The sequence below is a fragment of the Euprymna scolopes genome, chromosome 37 (genome assembly GCF_053919585.1).
Source record: "Euprymna scolopes isolate OS-2025 chromosome 37, ASM5391958v1, whole genome shotgun sequence".
NCBI classification, from domain to species: Eukaryota; Metazoa; Mollusca; class Cephalopoda; order Sepiida; family Sepiolidae; genus Euprymna; species Euprymna scolopes.
The window spans coordinates 17785939-17804262 of NC_136518.1; the positions used below are offsets into that span (position 1 = coordinate 17785939).

The following is an 18324-nucleotide window of genomic DNA, read 5'->3' on the forward strand; positions in this document are numbered from 1 at the left end:
TTGTTGTTTATAAAAGGACTTTGTTTGTTCTTTTGTTTGATGACCATTTCGTTACACAATATCATAGGAGTTTATCTTAAAGCCAATGCTAACATAGGCTCCCATAAGACTGTACCCGGCACTGCCTTTGAATTAAAATAGCAACAGAAAAATAAAAGCACAGATCTCTAATTGTGCTGGACTATTGCTGATGGAACATTCTAACCATATAGAAACAATGCTACCTGTGCGGCATTCAACAACTCACTGCAGCAAATTAAAAGTGTATTATTATATTTTTGGTATTAATAAAATATTACTACTTTTATCCAACTTTTTTGACCGTTAAAAACACTGTTGAGACAAAATATCATGAACTGCTTCCCGGTTCTATGGGCATTTTCAGATTTGATGTGAATAAAATCCTGTTAACTCGCTCTCTTAAATAATCCAACTCTATCCAAGTGCCACCATTGCGGATCATGTTGTTTCACTTTCTATCTAACGTTTCACCATCCAGGCCTTGATAAGCAATGACCCTTCAACTAAAAAAAAATGTGTTATTTAATCAATTGGAATTCATTATTGAGATGAGTATTATTTATTCATTTATTTATTGCGGATTATTATCCTAATCTTTTAATTGTTGTTTCATGACGTTTCGGCCAACCATTCCTCTGGCCTTCATCAGATGGTAACCGTGATGGGATAGGAACTCTAGGAGATTCGGAGTTCCTATCCCATTGTAGTTACCACCTAACGAAACATAAAACAACTAAAAGATGAGAATAATAGTCCGCAATAAATAAATAAATAATACTCATGTCAATAAACATTCCAATTAATTAAATAATTTATACATTCATGACGTTAATGTTTCATCTCTCTATTGCAGATATTGACAGCATTATTAATTAAATAATACTGTTGTTGTTGTTGTTGTTTTTAAGCAATGAGATGAGTGAAGCCTTCTTTTACTTTTCGACGTTTAGAAATAACTTAAATTCATAATTAAAGTAATTTACTTCCCATTACTTAATTAATTAGAGTTGTATGGATTTTACTGGTACAAATAAATTTTATAATTATCTAATTTTTATTTTATTTATTTCCTTATTTAATTATTATTTTTTCTTAATTATATCTTTTATTTACATGAAATTTTTAAAAATAGTTTTCAATATGAATGAATCTACATTTTATGAGCTTTATCTACTTCTGTAATAGATATTTATTGTATTCACTTCAATGATTACCTGATATGTTTATTTGATTTATATCAAATAATTATATTTCCTTGAATTTAATTTATTGCATTCAAATACATGTCATTTTTTTAGTGTAAATCTCTTAATATCTTATAATTTATTTATAGAAATTTTCCTCCAAAATATATTGTTATAACTATATATATCTTAAAATTTTATCTTATAATTTATTTATTGAAATTTTCCTCAAAAATATATTGTTATAACTAAGTATCTAATATCATTTAAGCAATATTTTTGTATTAGGGCTATTAAGTTTTGTTACTATTTTAAAACTACACTGATGGATGAGGAATGAACTGTTGGCCAAAAAATTTTGTGGGGTTCGGGTTAAATTGGCTGCAGCAGTTGATGGATTCAAAGTCAACCACAAACATGTCCTGTTGTCTCATCTCTCACTCCGCACTTTCTGCAACCTTGACCACTACCACGTCCGATCTTTTCCAGTCAGTATTTGAGGTCTGCCAAAGATTACAACTACTTTGCATGGTCGGACAGTCCCAGGTTCGCTTCTGCATGTAGTTATTGTCTCTTTGCAGTGAATACACGTTGCTGCTTATTTTACAGTCTATCCGCATCGTCATCAGGATTCTAAACTGCAATATCTATAGTAAACGATGCACTGGATACAATTAGTTGAACATAAGTTGCTATTTTTTACTCATAGTTAGGGAAATTGTAGGCTCATGCCTTTCTCAACGATATTAATGTGTAAATTACTACAATAGATCCAGTGAGATTTGAACTCAGCGTTGCCAATAATTACATAGTTTGAGATGGCATGAATCACAAACACTTGTGTGTATGTGCATGTGTTAATGTGTGTGTGCATATAGGTATGTATGTGTGTGTCTGCATATATATGTAACTGTGTGTGTGCATGTGTTAATACGTGTGTGCATACAGGTGTGCGTGTGTGTGTGCTTGCATATATATGTGTATGTATGTGTGCGTAATGAAAAAGTTTCTATTTAAAAACAAAAAACACAAATATTTCCCCTATTTCCTACAATCATTATTCCACCTGCCATTCTTTGAAAAAGTCGTTGCCTTTGTTGTCCACTACGATAAAAGCCGGGAAGTTCTCTACGGACACTTGCCATATCGCCTCCATACCTAAAAAGACAAAAAAAAGAAAAAATAAAGAAAATAAAGATATATTTTAGTAGCAACTTTTGCCGTGACACTAACATTATTTTGGAATAACTCAATGGGTCAGTGAGTGCTTGGAGTCAAGGAGATCACAACTACAGGTGATGGTATCACAGTTGTGACGGTTATTGTCTTTTCTATAAAGACTTTCAAAGGTTAAAACAAGAGTGACTCCCTCAGATTACTGGATAGTGATGGAGGGGAAGGGGTTGAGTGACAATTGTCAGTTGTAATGAAGGCACAGTGTTTGGCTAATAAAATGATATAAAAAAGAATAAAAAGATATTTTTTTAAAAAGACAAAATGTCTTCTTTATTTTTACCTAAAATCATTACTTCAGCATGCAGACTCACTAGCTTGGAACCTGAGGTAACACTTCCTCTAACAAAAGCAGAAAAGGAATGTTGGTTAAGACACTTAGCCCCCACCTCTTATGCCCCAATTCAAACCATTGGTGTCAGTATCACAATTTTGCAGATCTAAATTTACACTGTGGACATTAAACTATTGACAAGACAACTGGTCAAAATTCATATGACACTTGTGGCTTCTCATCGCAAAATTAAATCACTTTGCGGATCGTCAGTTAAAAATCCTTAGTGTCACTAATTTTAAATAATACAACAACAACAATGACTGAAGGTTAAAAAGTTTAATTTTGGTCATTTTGTTATTTGTTGTGTACTATGAAGAATCCCCCAGCTATGGGCAAATAGCCCCACTGCCTTGGGAATGCCTTCAGAAAGGCAAAGGCTAAGAGATTAAATCCTGACAAAAAATCCGGTCTGGAGTTCTGACAGGCAGATGGTGAAACGCTGCAACATCTTTCCGGCAGTTCCTGCAGCCGCGCTGGCACCGACTATATTGGTTTGCCTTTTGGTTTCAGTCTGCCTACGATGCTGAGAGGGGGACCCTGATAAATAGCCAAACCAAGTTTCTCTTATTACCTGCCCAGGCCTGAACCTGGTTAGCCACAGCAAATGCTGTAGTAAACCAAACGAGGTGCAGAATATGATTGTCTCAAGAAACAGAATGTCACCATCACTGAATCACACAAAATTTATTAAGTGATTGTATTACACTGCAGTTGATGAAACAATATTTGGTTCTTGTTCAGAATTCCCTCTCAGATTAAAAAAAAACAAAATTAAATAAAAATCTGTATAATGTACGTACCCATGACAAAACCAAAATATCAAATTCTGAAAATCACATAAATTGATCAAGTAGTTTAATTTTTATAAAGAAAATCATCTTTAAGTGATTAATGGGAATTCATAGGCATTACAACATAAATCTCGCAAGTTTGAATTATTGACTTATTTCCCTTTATTTTTTTATTTTTTTCAAAATGACGGATAAGACAGCCACTCTTATGTTACTCATAAAATTTGATTTTCTTATTTAAAAATAAAACTACTGAATCAATTTATATGATTTTTGGAATATGATATTTTTGTTTCATACAATTTTTACGTTTATTTTTGACAAGAATTCAAAATTCTGGACAAGAATTAAAAATTTGAATTTTCTTGTTTCAGCAGTTCTTAATGGAGGGAGGTCATATTGCATTTCTGCCGTGCTTAAAAGAATGACGAAACACGATAATATCTTTATTGTCGGTGACAGTGATGAATTATTTGTTGTTACGAATGAGATGCACGTAAAGGAAATCAACAAGTTCATTCTTTTTAGACCAAAATTCTCAACCAAGTAAATAATCCATTTCAAGTTGTTATTATATAACATTTCTGACCACTTCAAATGCCCCTTTGAAGTGGTATTATCACTGTAACCATATCTCAAGCCATATCTTCAGCAACATTCATTCCAATGAATTAGCCTGACTTTGATTTGACTTGATCTGTGAATACTTCTTGACAAAAATGACCGTTCAAACATCTAACTTATCTTTTTGACAATTGATCATGTTTGTTGTTTCTTCCTATGCAGATGTCTGGTGTCAGGTTCATGATTTTTATTTAAAAGACCTTTTCATACATTCGATAATTATTTTATTTTGTTTCTTGCATAGTATCACTTATTAGCACTTATTCTTATTAAAAATAACTTCTCGATACACTCAGCTTGGATATATAACAATATCACGCCACTGAAGGTGGTGGTGATAGGGGTTTATAGAATATTTTGGAGGCCACAAGACAATTTTGAAAGATAAGAACCATGCAAGGCTACAGAAAATTTAGAAGATGTAATAGAGTTTTTTGTAATTAATTTATTACTTAAAACAATAATTAGTAATAATAGTTTTTTTGTAATTAATTTATTACTTAAAACAATAATTAGTAATAATAGTTTTTTGTAATTAATTTATTACTTAAAACAAAAATTAGTAATAATAGTTTTTTTGTAATTAATTTATTACTTAAAACAATAATTAGTAATAATAGTTTTTTGTAATTAATTTATTACTTAAAACAATAATTAGTAATTATAGTTTTTTGTAATTAATTCATTACTTAAAACAATAATTAGTAATAATAGTTTTTTTGTAATTAATTTATTACTTAAAACAATAATTAGTAATAATAGTTTTTTGTAATTAATTTATTACTTAAAACAAAAATTAGTAATAATAGAGTTTTTTGTAATTATTATAACCAATATCAAAAAACAAATTTTTTTTAAAAATCTCTATGATATACATACCCATGACAAAACAAAAATGTCATATTACAAAAATTCACATAAATAGTTGTTTTTTTAACTAAGAAAATCAGATTTTATAAGTCAGCAAAAGAGGACTGTCTTATGTCACCATCTTGAAAAAACAAGGGCAGATAACCCCAGAATAATTTAAATGTCTACAATTTCCTATTAATTGCTTAAGATTGTTTAAAAATTATTTTCTTTGTAAAAATAAAACTACTTGACCAATTTGAAAATGCGTTACACGTTTTGTCACAGATACGTACATCATCCAGATTGTTTCGTATATTTGCTTTTTAAAATACGGTGACTTCTGACAAGCACCTCATTTATTAAGTAATCAATGTTTGGTAAATTAAAAAGATTGTACATTCTAATTCTCATATCCTTACTCGGGACTCTACCATCCTCCTGCAAAGCATCTAAAACTTACCAAGTTCTGGGTATTCTTTCACTTCAACTTTCTTGATGCAGTTCTCAGCTAAAATGGCCGCCGGGCCTCCGATTGAGCCAAGGTAGAAGCCACCATGTTTCTTGCAGGACTTTGTCACCTGTGAGCAACAGAAAAACAAAATCAAATAAGGAAAGTTGAAAAAAAATTACAAGAATGGTAGAACATCTTTCGATAATTTCAAAAGAAGAAAGCAAAACTTAATTCATCTAATTTTATTTATCTTTTTAATCTAATTCTCTGTAAACAAGGCAGTGTGCCACTTCAACGTAAGGGGATACTATTTGTGGCCATGTCTACATGGACATCATTGTAGGGAATTAATCGAGCAGCAAGATTTTTGTTCACATTACATTTAAATTTTTGCATGTCAGTACAGTCAGAGAAGCAGGAGGATTTCTGGCATCTAGAAATCTCTACAAATGAAAGGGGTGGGATTTTGCTGCTTGTCAGGTTAGTCAGAAGTATTTACATTAATGGAGCACAATTGCTATGAGTTTGTCAAAGCACATTTTTAAAACACTTGTAGAACAGGCATAGGCATGCTGCAAACTCCAACGCCTGTGCTATTGCTGTGATATTGCAGTACAGTCAAGAAAGCAGGAGTTAAGGAGGGAATTCCAGAATCTAACAGTTCAAGAGAAGAAAAAGTAGAAAGCTATTTTTTTTCATTTCTTTTTTGTAATTTGAAGTTGATCTGTTGCAATGTTTTTCAGAGGATGAGGGGCATGGTCCCTGACAGTCGGGAGACTCTATTTACCAACGATGCTGCTAGGAACTGACGAATCAAATTAATTCACATTCTGCTACCAACCAATCAGAAACCAGAATTGCTCCATAAAAATTAAATCTTTTCTGTAGCAACTTCGCATATGTTTTCTTCGTGTCAACATGGGAAGCATCTTTTGCTCTGTGGCTTTTAACTCAAGATCTGTCTACTGAGAACCAGTCACCTTCAGGATTCGTATAGAACAGCTAACCATCAGAAACTGTTCTGAAACTAAACATGGCTTACAACTCAAGCTCCAACCTCTGTTCTATTGCTGTAATGTTGTGGTGCAGTCAAGGAAACAGGAGTCAAGGAGGGAATTCCAGAATCTAACAATTCAAGGGAAGAAAAAGTAGAAGGCTATTTTTTTTCCATTTCTTTTTTGTAATTTGAAAATGATCCAACAGAGGATTCCAAAGCGCTTGTGATACGGATGGAGTATTATTTTTCTTGTGGAATATACATCATTTTTTAATTTCAAAAAAGAACTCATTAAAAACAAGCATAATCAAGCAGAAATATACTGTTATGCCTAACAATGTTTTCTTATATTTATAAATAAATATATACATGTATGTGTGATTTCTAGAAGAAAAGTTAAAATCACAATGAGCCATAAGAACCATGAATTTTACTGATAACCACTCCTTAAGATATATCCTGATAGATCCGAAAGTACTAGGATTATAAGTGAGTATGATCGATACATCAACTAGTTCTCATCACTAACAACAAGGAAATACATAACAAAAATTGAGACGGATCAATACGAAAATATGCAGATATAAATTGTCCATCAGATTAAACTCGTATGTGTGTGTGTTATTATTCTAAGAGCCTCTACAGTGAAGGGGTGGGATTTTGCTGTTTGTCAGAGGTATTTGTGTTGAGGGAGTACAAATGCTATGAGTTCGTCAGAGCACATTCCGTTGCATGCTTGTGCCTATTTTACAAGTATTTTAAAGGAATGTGCTCCAATGAACTCATAGCATTGGTTTCCCCTTGACATACACACTCCTAACTAACTCAACGCGGAGCAAAATACCATCTCTTCACTGTTGAGGTCTTTAGATACCAGAAAGCATTCTATTCTAATAGTTTCTTCCTTCAAACTGCTAAACCTTTTAATTCCTTCCCTGTTTCCTGCTTCCCTGTCTGTACTAACATTCAGAAGTTGAAATGTAATGTGAATAAACATCTTGCTGCTGAACTCTCTACAAGATCCCAAATCACATCTTACGTCCGAGTGGTAATATACCGTCTCTGAGGTGAAAAAGAGTTGAAAAGATCAATTTTATTGACCTCAAGTAATGACTAGGGCTATGACAACAGCATATTCTTTTCATTGTTTTGACTCTCGAGTATATATCCGACACAGTTAATCAATCGAGAACCACATCACTCTATATAAAAGCATATAAGATATCAATGGATACACACTCAAAAGTCAAAACAATAAAAGAATATGCTGTTGTCATAGCCCTAGTAATGGCACATAATTTTGCACAAGCATGGCGAATGTGTAAGCCACAAACGATATGGAAGCGGCATGCTAAACAAAGAAGTTTACACCTTTTTAAACTTATACAAAAAAAGAAATAACATTTTAGTTGTAAGGTAGACAACTATTTTAATCCTTAATTAAAATGAGTTATCTCCTTTGCTGATTTTAAATGAAGGAGAAAAACAAAGTCTGACCTGTCGACTTCGGTTGCCTTTAGCCAACATGATCATGCTGCCACCTGCAGCTTGGAATTGGTCAACGTAGGAATCCATTCGACCGGCTGTTGTGGGACCAAAAGAGCCGCTTGCATAACCCTGGAAGAAGAAGAAGAAATAAACACAGATTCTGTCAAAAAATAAACTTATAAGACAATTTCATGCGCATGTGTGTGTGTGTGTGTGTGTGTGCGCATGCATGTGTGTGTGTGTGTGTGTGTGTGTGTGTGTGTGTGTGTGTGCTGTATCAAGATAATTTTGATCATCATACATTGAATCAATTTTTGGTTTACTGTGATATTTAACCAGTATAGCAACGTTCTAAGTCATTCTTATTAATGAATCAATTTTTATTTAATTGAATGTTTATTGAAATCAAAAAAATATAACTACATAAAAGTAAATAATTTTTTTAAATTCTATTTAAAATGTAATTTAATTAGCAAATTTAATCCAGCAAAATGCATTTAATGCATCATTCTTTTTGCAAACTGTTATCCTCATCTTTGTAGTGGTTGTCTCACCACGTTTTGTCTGACTAATCCTTTGGCCTGCTTTGGCCTGAACCGTTATCTTCAGACAATGCTCACCCGTCTGAAGATAATGGTTTCAATTCTACCCAAGCAGGCCAGAGGATTAGTTAGCCAAAACCTGGTGAGACAACTATTACAGAAGGCAATAATTACTGGGGATAACAAGATTCAGAATTCCCATCCCATCATGGTTAATCACTTGAAGAAGTGAAAGGATGAGCTGGCCGAAACATAGTGCAACAACAACTATGAAGATGAGGATAACAGTCCACAAAAAGAATGAATGCCCGAATGATGAAGCCCCATCTCAAAGGATTTTTTTTTTTTAACATGGAGGTCAAGAAGGCCTAGAAGCCACTCGGGGATAAGGATTATTTTCTGTACAGTAATCAATGGGATAGTGTTGAAGTATTCATTAGTACTGGAGATTTGATAAAGTGTCATTACTTAAGGGGACGGAGCATCAGGAATTTGTTTATGTTGGACTTGAAGACATCCATGTTGAAGTCAGGAGGGAAACAGGCAAGCGGCAGAGAGTTCCACAGGCGTGCAGTTCTAAGAAAGAAGCTTTGTTCATGGAATCTACATTTTGATTTAGGCACAGATAAAGAGTGAGGAAAATTATTCACAGTGGTTTCAGCTAGACGGGTGTTTATCGTGAAGGATTGGCTAGGGGGGACCAGAGATTGGAGCTCAGACGAGCACCTGCCATGGAAAGAACGATAAAACAAAGATAGGCTCGCAACGTCTCTTCTGTGAAAGAGAGGTTGCAGGGAAGAGAAAAGGGCATCCCCCACTAAACCACGAAGTCTATTTTGTACTCTGTCAAGGCAGGATAGGCTGCTTTTAGCAGCTCCTGCCCAGATGTGGCAGCAGTATTCCATGCTTTGATGTACTTGGCTTTTATATAGATAGAGAATTGCATCATTAGTGAGATATCTTCTGGAGCGGTAGAAGGATCCCACCATTTTTCCAGCAACCTTGGCAACAGACTTGATGTACGTGTTCCATTTCAGATCAGGAGTAAAGGTCAAGCCCAGAAGCTTGTCAAAACATAGAGCCTCCCCTAGATGAGAGCCATCCATTTCAATTGATGTCAGATGGGGATCAGAGTGTTGGTGATGTAAAGATAGAAGCTTGGTTTTAGATGCATTAAAGGTAACCAGCCACCTCTTCCTCCACTGTACCACGCGCTCGAGATCAGAGGAGAGAGAATCAGAGAGAACTTTGTCATTTACGACCTTTGATGTGTTGCCGTAGATGGTCGTGTCGTCAGCATAGATGTCAACGAATGATATAAGTATGTGTTTTGGGGGATCATTGATGTAGATCAGGAAGAGAGTTGGACCCAGGATGGACCCCTGAGAGACTCCAGCATTAATACTGTGGGCCTCTGATTTTTGCCCACCAACCAATACTCTTATGAGCCTATCAGAGAGAAATGATTTAATGCTTGAGAAAACATTTCCAGTTATACCCTAGCTGGAAATCTTGTGAAGTAGGCCTTTATGCCATACCTTATCAAAGACCTTTGATATGTCAAGAGCAATTGCCCTAGAAAGGAAACCTTTGTCGACAGATTCGCTAATCCTATGAGATATAACCGTTAGCACATCTGCTGTAGATCTTGCAGACCGGAAACCATATTGCGTGTCACTAAGAAGGTTATTTCTGCTGAGGTGGTTGACTACTTCTCTATTTAATATGAATTCCAGCAACTTACTCATGACACACAGGAGACTTATTGGTCTGTACTGAGAGGGAGACGACTTATCACCTGAATTCTTAAATACAGGGCATACTGATGAGGTTTTCCAAGGTGTTTGAAAGCACTTCTTAAGACAACGCTTCAACAGTTTTGTAAGTATGGGGGTAAGTTCTGGTTGAAGGTTTTTTAACACTATAATTGGGATGCCGTCAGGGCCAGTTGCTTTACTGGAATCAAGGTTCTTGATTAACTTGGCAACCTCACGTACAGATATTTGTATGTTACCTAGTGTGTTGTGTGTTATACGGGGAGTTGATGGCCTTCATCACATAGGGTAGAATTAGCTGCAAAGTTCTTGGCAAATAGTTTAGCCTTGTCTGATGCTGACAAGATGATCTCTGGTTCATTGATAATGGTTGGGATAGAACACAGGATCCTATTTATTATTTGTCAAAACTGGTGCGAACCAAGCTGCTGATCTTTGGATTTAACGGACTGAGTATATAGCTCTCTTGCATTTTTTATTTTTACAGTGGTTGCTGGCGTTCCTGAAAACAGCTTTAGTCTCAGTGCATCTATTACGTGGAAAAAGTGATCTCTGTGTGTGATGGCAGCAGCACATTTTGGGGAGAACCATGGTTGGCTGTTAGGTTTTTGTTGGAATTTTTTAAATGGTATGAATCGGTTAATGCCTACAATTAATCATTCGGTCAGGTCTGATACTATAGAGGACACATCCTTTTTAAACATAGAATGCAGAGGTAGATCAGATATGAATCTACGGAAGCTATCCCAGTCAGCCATAGAGTATCGGTATACAGTAGGGTGGAGAGGTACATCTGAGGACTTACTACATTTCATTTTTATCTTAACTGATACAATGGGTGGTCGGAGAATCCTAGAGCAGATAGAACGGAACATGAACATAGCTCAGGGGAAGTGAGAGAAAAAGGTCTAGAAGGCTTGCATACTGACCGGTAGTATTGAGCACACAGGTGGGCTTGTGAACAATCTGAGTGAAGTCATAGGCAATGGCAAAATCATGACAGAACCTCCCCTAATCATCTGTCTTAATTGAGTGGGTCAGCCATTCCATGTATGAACATTGAAGTCACCGCAAATGTGAATGTTAGCCGAGGGATGTGCAGACAGGATGTGGTCTATTTTCTCAGATATACTCTTAAAGATAGTAACTCCGCTGTTGTGGGGGTGATAGAGGGCAAATATAAATGCAGTGGTGTAAGCAAGTGCAACCCGGAAGCACATATAATGTAATTTAGGGTCTTCTCTGGAGATATCCCTGCCACACGGGAAGCCATCTTTAATGTAGGCACATATTCCATGCCCATGGTGATCTTGGGGGGTCTGATTTAGATGTTAAGTTAGAGTATCCTTTAATTATGAACTTGTCTAGGGAAGTGGTTGGTCCTATGCCAGTTTCGCTTAGAAAGAATATGTCCGGTTTTGTCTCCTGTAATTGGGTTCCAACCTCTGGAAGGTTGGAACTTAGACCCCTGATGTTGAAGAAGGAGACATGGTAGTAGGGGTCTACGTTGGAGGATGGGGTTCTAGGTTTATTCGTGCTTTTTTTTTGAGATATTTCATGTTGAGGTTTTGGGATTTGTGGAACAGGTCGGCATACTTGGTTAGAGCAGAATAGAGAGGGAAAGTAAGAGAGAAAAGGACAGTAAAATTTTTTTTTTTTTTTTTTAGCACATGATAAGGTAAAGCCGTAACAATTACCCACTAGTATGGCATTGAGAGGCCCCACCAGAGACTACTGCATGGTCCAGAATCCATTCACCAAATGGCAATACAGTAGCCCCAGTACTTTGCACCTGCTGATAGGACAGCCTCCTTAGTGGTTAATCCAAGGTTTGGGTCCCTGACTATCAGGCAGATAATGTCAGCTCAGATGAAACGTTTACTTCCAGCACCCTTACTAGTGACATGGCCAGAAGGATAGATATAGAAACAGAAAAATTTCCGACATCTCAGACTACTGTTCACAAAGTACTACCGACCTGGAAAGCAGCTTTTTCTTCACCCTTTGTCAGAAAAATCACTCATTTGAATGAGGACTGAGGGACACAAAAAGGAGAAGGATTCCAAAAATTAAACAAATAAAGAATGTATATTATTTAATTGGAATTAATTATTGAGATGAGTATTATTTATTAATTTATTTATTGCGGACTATTATCCTCATTTTTTTTAGTTGTTGTTTTCATGACAGTTCCAGGTGAGAATTGTTTGAAGATAGCGGTTTCAATCCTACCCAAAGCCAGCCAGAGTCTTACTTGGCCAAAAACATGGTGAGACAACAACAACTATGGAAGGCAGTAATTGCTGACGATGCAGTTAGGAGATTCTGAGTTCCTATCCGGTCGCAATTACAATCTGACGAAGTCCAGAAGAATAGTTGGCTGGAACGTCGTGAAACAACTAAAAAAAATGAGGATAATAGTCCGCAATAAGTAAATTAATAAATGAATAATGCATTTAGATTTCTTAAATCATCTCTCAGCATAATCTCACAGATTTTTATCCATGGCATTAACTCCAACATAATATCTCTCAAAACAACTTCAAGACTATTTCGAAACTGAAGAAGGCCATTACACTTAAAATCAGGGCAGTGCCAAGAAAGGTGAGTCTTAAGCGACAATTTTGCATGTCGTATTCAGATGTTCAGTCACTCTTCAGATATTTATAAAATTTGATTTTCTTATATAAAAATAAAGCTATCTGATAAATTCATGTGATTTTTGGAATATGATATTTTCATTCAATCACAAGTACATACATCATACATTATTTTTGGTTTTTAATAATGGGGGAATTCTGGACATGAACCAATTTATCAAAATTAATAATAAAAACTAGTTTCTTGCTCAATATCGGATTGGATACTCACCTTTGGTGTCTTGGCAGGTCCTGCGTAATAAACTGGATGGTCCTTTATATATTGTGGAAGCCCAGCTCCACTATCCAATCTTTCCTTTAGTTTTGCATGGGCAATATCACGAGCTACAATAAGGGTTCCTGACAAGGAAAGGCGAGTTCTGATTGGATAATTATTAAGTAATGTAAGAATCTCATTCATTGGTCGGTTCAAATCAATCTAAAAATGGAAAGGTTAGAAATGAACAAAATTAATTTTAAAAAATGTTTAAATAATTCTTAAAAGTTTACTCAAACAATTTAATGAATTAAAAAAAAATGTTTAAACAATTTAATAAATAAAAAAAAAATGAGAAATGTTTCTTGATTTTTGAGATAAGGATTAATAATTTTTATTATTATTTCGACAACCATTTTCATTTTGAATGTTATTTTCACACTGTTTCAGCCGATGTAACCTCTGACCTTCTTTAGGTGTATCTTGTCCAACTCTGGAATCTCTATGGATTTTGGAATGGAATCCTTTATTTAATTCACAGGGGGCAGCACGATCTTGTTCCAGCAGCAACGACTGAGTAGAAGTTTTAAATAATTCACAATTATATCAGTAGTATCGTCCGCATTAAGGACTGAACTTTTAACCTCCAGGAGAGTGTTGCTTAAAACTAAATTCCATATAGTACTTTATCTATCACGGCACAAGTCCTTATCTTTCAGTATGAATTTTGGAAGCTTTAAACCTATTCCTGATTTTAGATATACAATCAGACACTCACTATAGATCTTGTTATTGTTGTTACAGATTATATATTAGCATATTTTGTTGATAAGATTTAACTGAAGAAGGTCAGAGGTGACATCAACTAAAATGTGCAAATAACCATCAAGATAAGAATGGTAGTTCAAATTACCTAAATAAATCAAATTATTAATCCTTATCTAAAAAAATTCATTAATTTTACTTTTGTTGTCAGTTATGAAAACTGTGTCAATATCTTTATTCTTTTATTCAGAATAATTTTTATCTGCTATATTTATCGAAGAGTCACTTGGAATCTGCACCCCCTTCCCCTCCTAAGTGTTGGGAAGTGGAGGAGAAAGAGAGAAAGATGTATGACAAAAGACAGGAGGAAACAAGTATTTCAGGAAGAAAATTATAGGAAATAATGGAAAGGAAGTTGTTCACTGGGGTATACAGAGGCAGCTGAAATAGTATTGTTAAGCAAGGTGAGGCAGTTATTTTAAGACAAAGGACTGAACAGGAGATCGGTCAATATATTTTTAGAGCTAGTGTGTGGCCGGTTTTTAGGTGCAGCTTTAAGACGTTTAGGAGTATCAGTGGGTTTTGTGACAATATGTTTTATGACGATTGAGGCTGTAATGGTTTACGAGTTGTATGGATCGTAACTTGGACCATAGTGGAATAGCTTTAAGAAATGAATTGATCAACCGACGACAAAGAGGCCTTAGCAGATGACTACTAACATATGGATGTTAGTGTTTAGAGAGTAGTTTCCCACGATGGTGTCACACACACACCTAGTGTCCAACTAATATATACGGAATGTGTTGGAGTCTGTGTTTTTCTTTAAAGCTGGGTTTTGTATCTTTTTAATTACTTGTGAACCCATGCACAACTCCTCGAGTCGCCAGTGTGAGAGACGATGATACGGTCGTAAGAAGAGAGGACATAAGAAGTCCACGGTATACAACGTTGGGGTTAGTGGCGATATTGTTGGCGGGGTGCCACATGGTTGTTCCATCTGCAAAAAGATTTCAGACTTTTTCAGCGTCAGCAAGAGGAAGGTAGAAAAGGTATGAGAAAGGAATTGAAAGATATAAGATTTGGCTATGAGAGAAAAATGCATCATCGAAATGATGCTGTCACAATGCAGGAGTTTGTTACTGACAATGAGGTAACAAAGTCCCACCTTGGTTACAGTCAGCTAACGTACTTCCTAATTTTTTTGCAAAGCACTACTGGAAGTGGTGACAAGGCAAATCAGTTCCTTTACTATTATTGTTCTTCAGTATTTCTATTGTGAAGCGATTTATTGAAATAAAATAAAAAAAACATTATTGAAAAATATGCAATAAAAATTAACAAAATTATAAAAAGATCAAAACACCAGTCTTTATTAGCACTTTTAATGACAAAATTTTTTAAAAAATGAGTTTTTATTTTAATTGAAATTTTATTAGAAATGTGTTTCTTAAATCATAAATATAAAAGTTACTTTGTTTGGAATTATAAAAATAAATGTTTTTCATTTGAATTTATATAATAAATAAATGTTTATGAGAGTATAAAAATAAAATTATTGAAATCAGAAAAGGTCAGAAAAACCTAATTAAAAAAAATAGTACATGCACACGGGAAAATATAGACATGAGAGGAAAAAAAGCAAAGGAACTGATTTGCCTTGACACCACTTCCGGTAGCGCTATACCAGAAATTAGGAAGTATGTTAGTTAATTATAACTCCAACCTCTTTCCTGAAGCCCTCACTGATGACCTCATTTATGTTCTGAGTAAAGTAGTGAAAAACTGGATCAATAAGATAACTGCAGATAAGACCTACGTAGGGCTAGAACAACAGTATATTCTTTGTTTTGACTCTCGAGAGTGTATCCATTGATATGTTGTATGCTTTTATATAGAATGATTTGGTTCTCGGTTGATTAACTATGTCAGATATATACTCAAGAGTCAAAACAATGAAAAGAATATTCTGCTGTCATAGCGCTAGTCATATGTGTGTTAGCAGGACTCAGTGCCCTGCCACATCAGATGGAAGACCTCTGGATCTCAGTGATCTCTGTTGACCACACTACAACTTACATCTGGCAACACCAGATCAGGACAGCTAGTAATGAAAATTCCTCATGCAAAAAACACAAAATTCTTTTTTTCCAACAATTAAAGAATGAAAAAAAGCTTACTTGAACGACTTCTCCACCAAGATCATCCATGGTGACTTCAGGCAAATATTTATGCGGGTTCGTTTCCAGCTGTTCTAAAAAGATCCCTTCTTCAGTTATTCGTCCATTAATCTGAAAGAAACAAAGGAGTCTCTCTTTACTTTTAGTCTATTTTGCTTATATACTAATGATAGGTCATCTATAATATAAATCTCACCTGTCTGTTTAAATGTATATATGTATGTACATCTGCCTAAAACTTTTCACAGAAGCAACGGATTTTCACGAGATCAATATCGTTTTGAAGCTCAACCCTTCGGACAACAAATATAAAAAAATTGGCTAAAAACATCAACTCCTTCACCTGCAACTGGGCACTTTTCTACAGGCAGGTGTCACTTTTTTCGCCGATATTTTTGAAAGTCATCCCCTCTTTTCGATTGACTAGCCTTAATTTAAACCTTCGTCACTTCCAGTTTGGCAATGGGCGTAACAGGAAAGACATCACTTTTTTTTCACATTCTTTTCCTCCTTCACAGTACGGGTTCAAGCCTGCCTGCCTGCCTACTACCACTTTTTTTTTATGCTCAACATACACCTCCAAACACTCGAGCAATGTCAGGAAACCAGGCTTGTTTAGTTAATATGGTCAAAACCCACTCAAGGATGAGAATTAATGACATTACTAGTTAAATGATGCACAATGCTTTGAGAGGATTAAAAATGATGAATGAAATAGATAAAATTTGATTACTTAATAAAACTGCTTGAAAAGTATTTGATGACATTGAACTTAAAGATGACCATATTGTAGTCCGAAGGTAATATGTTGCAGAGAAGGAAAGTGAAAGAAACACTGTCCATGTAAATTCTGCTTTTTAGGTACATGGAGGAAGAAATGAAAGTTCTTGCCATGTTGATAATAAGACGAGTTCTTGCTGTGAATATTTTATAGGAAGGAGCACCTTCCATGGAAACAATAATAAAATAGAGAAAGATATAATAGCAATACTTCATCTTCAGACGTATATGATTCTTACACAAGACTGCATTAGAAATCAGGTACATTTGTTGTAGAGATGGACCAGCAGTTGTGGCCAGTGCAATATATAAATAGAATTAGAAATCGGAGCTCATTACTTTTAGATTAGACGTTATTAACACAGGTTGTTTGTTTATACAAACATGTTATAAAATTAGGGAGATAGGTTGAACAGGCAGAGCAACCATTGACATGGCACGATGTGAATCGGCATGTCACAGAATGATTCATGGGACGCAATTTTGAGCGAGGAGTATGTTTCGGGGTGTCAGAGAGAGCAGATCAGAAAAACGTCTGTCTCTGATTCCCCAAGAATATGAAACAGCAGAGTTCTCGTGGAGGCAACAAGATAGAAATAAATGGCAACTAAAACTATAAAAAAATAGAGATCCCCATCCTCCTTCTAAGGATAAAAAAAAACGATGATGTGACTTTGACCATCGAAAACCATGGTGACTGAATAAAACCCAGAATTGTGACAGCAAGGGCAGAAGTGGGGGGGGGGGGTACATTGCCCAGTCATAAAAAAAAAAAAAAAAAAAAAACTCGGGTAACATCAGCCAAAAGCGAAATCAAAAGCAAAATTTTGGAAGCAAAAATAGAAAAAAAAGATGCCGGGTGCAAACTCGCATGATTTACATTAGCAAGCAGACGCGTTTTCGATGGGTGTACAAGGACACACATTGCAAATTTAGCCATTTAAACTGACAGAACGTAACGAACGTTCGCACATGCGTGGTTTACAAATTGCGTCGAAAGCAAGGCTTTTATCTGCCCCCCCAAAAAAACAAAACAAAACGATATTTCTAAAAATAATGTACAATTTTTCCCAATTTTTGGATATTTTTTGTCAAATAGATTCCTCTTTCTAATGATGCTGCATTGATGTCTGTAGGATGCAGATGACAAAGGTTTTTAGCGAACATATGAACACACACACATTCGAGATTCATTCAATAGACTATTATTACTTCAATAAAGTTTAAGACATTTCTCAGGTTAGTGTTTGTTTTGCAGCTTAATCCATTTAAGTCAATGTCATTTTAATTTTTTTCATGAACTTTTATGCAAGTTATGTTGTTCATAAGTCCCAGCTCCTCCTATAATATTAGTCATAGTCTTTGATGTACTAACGTGTCACATTATTAGTCCAAGTCGAAAATCATATTTCAGATGAAAACAGAAAAACTTTGATGTATTAACGTGT

At 35.1% G+C, this 18324-nt stretch overlaps 1 protein-coding gene across 1 annotated transcript in view; it reads right to left on the reverse strand.

Moving 5' to 3' along the window:
- Positions 1-1566: 1566 nt before the first annotated feature.
- Positions 1567-18324, reverse strand: part of LOC145261107 (fumarate hydratase class I, aerobic-like) — a 65679-nt gene continuing 48921 nt past the window's right edge. Inside the window, exons 9-13 of the mRNA XM_080119324.1 lie at positions 16097-16207; positions 13167-13373; positions 7988-8107; positions 5503-5620; positions 1567-2363 (exon numbers count right to left, since the gene is read on the reverse strand). Of these exons, the coding sequence (XP_079975450.1) occupies positions 2263-2363; positions 5503-5620; positions 7988-8107; positions 13167-13373; positions 16097-16207 (657 nt within the window). The 3' untranslated portion in view covers positions 1567-2262. The remainder of the gene's footprint in view (positions 2364-5502; positions 5621-7987; positions 8108-13166; positions 13374-16096; positions 16208-18324) is intronic.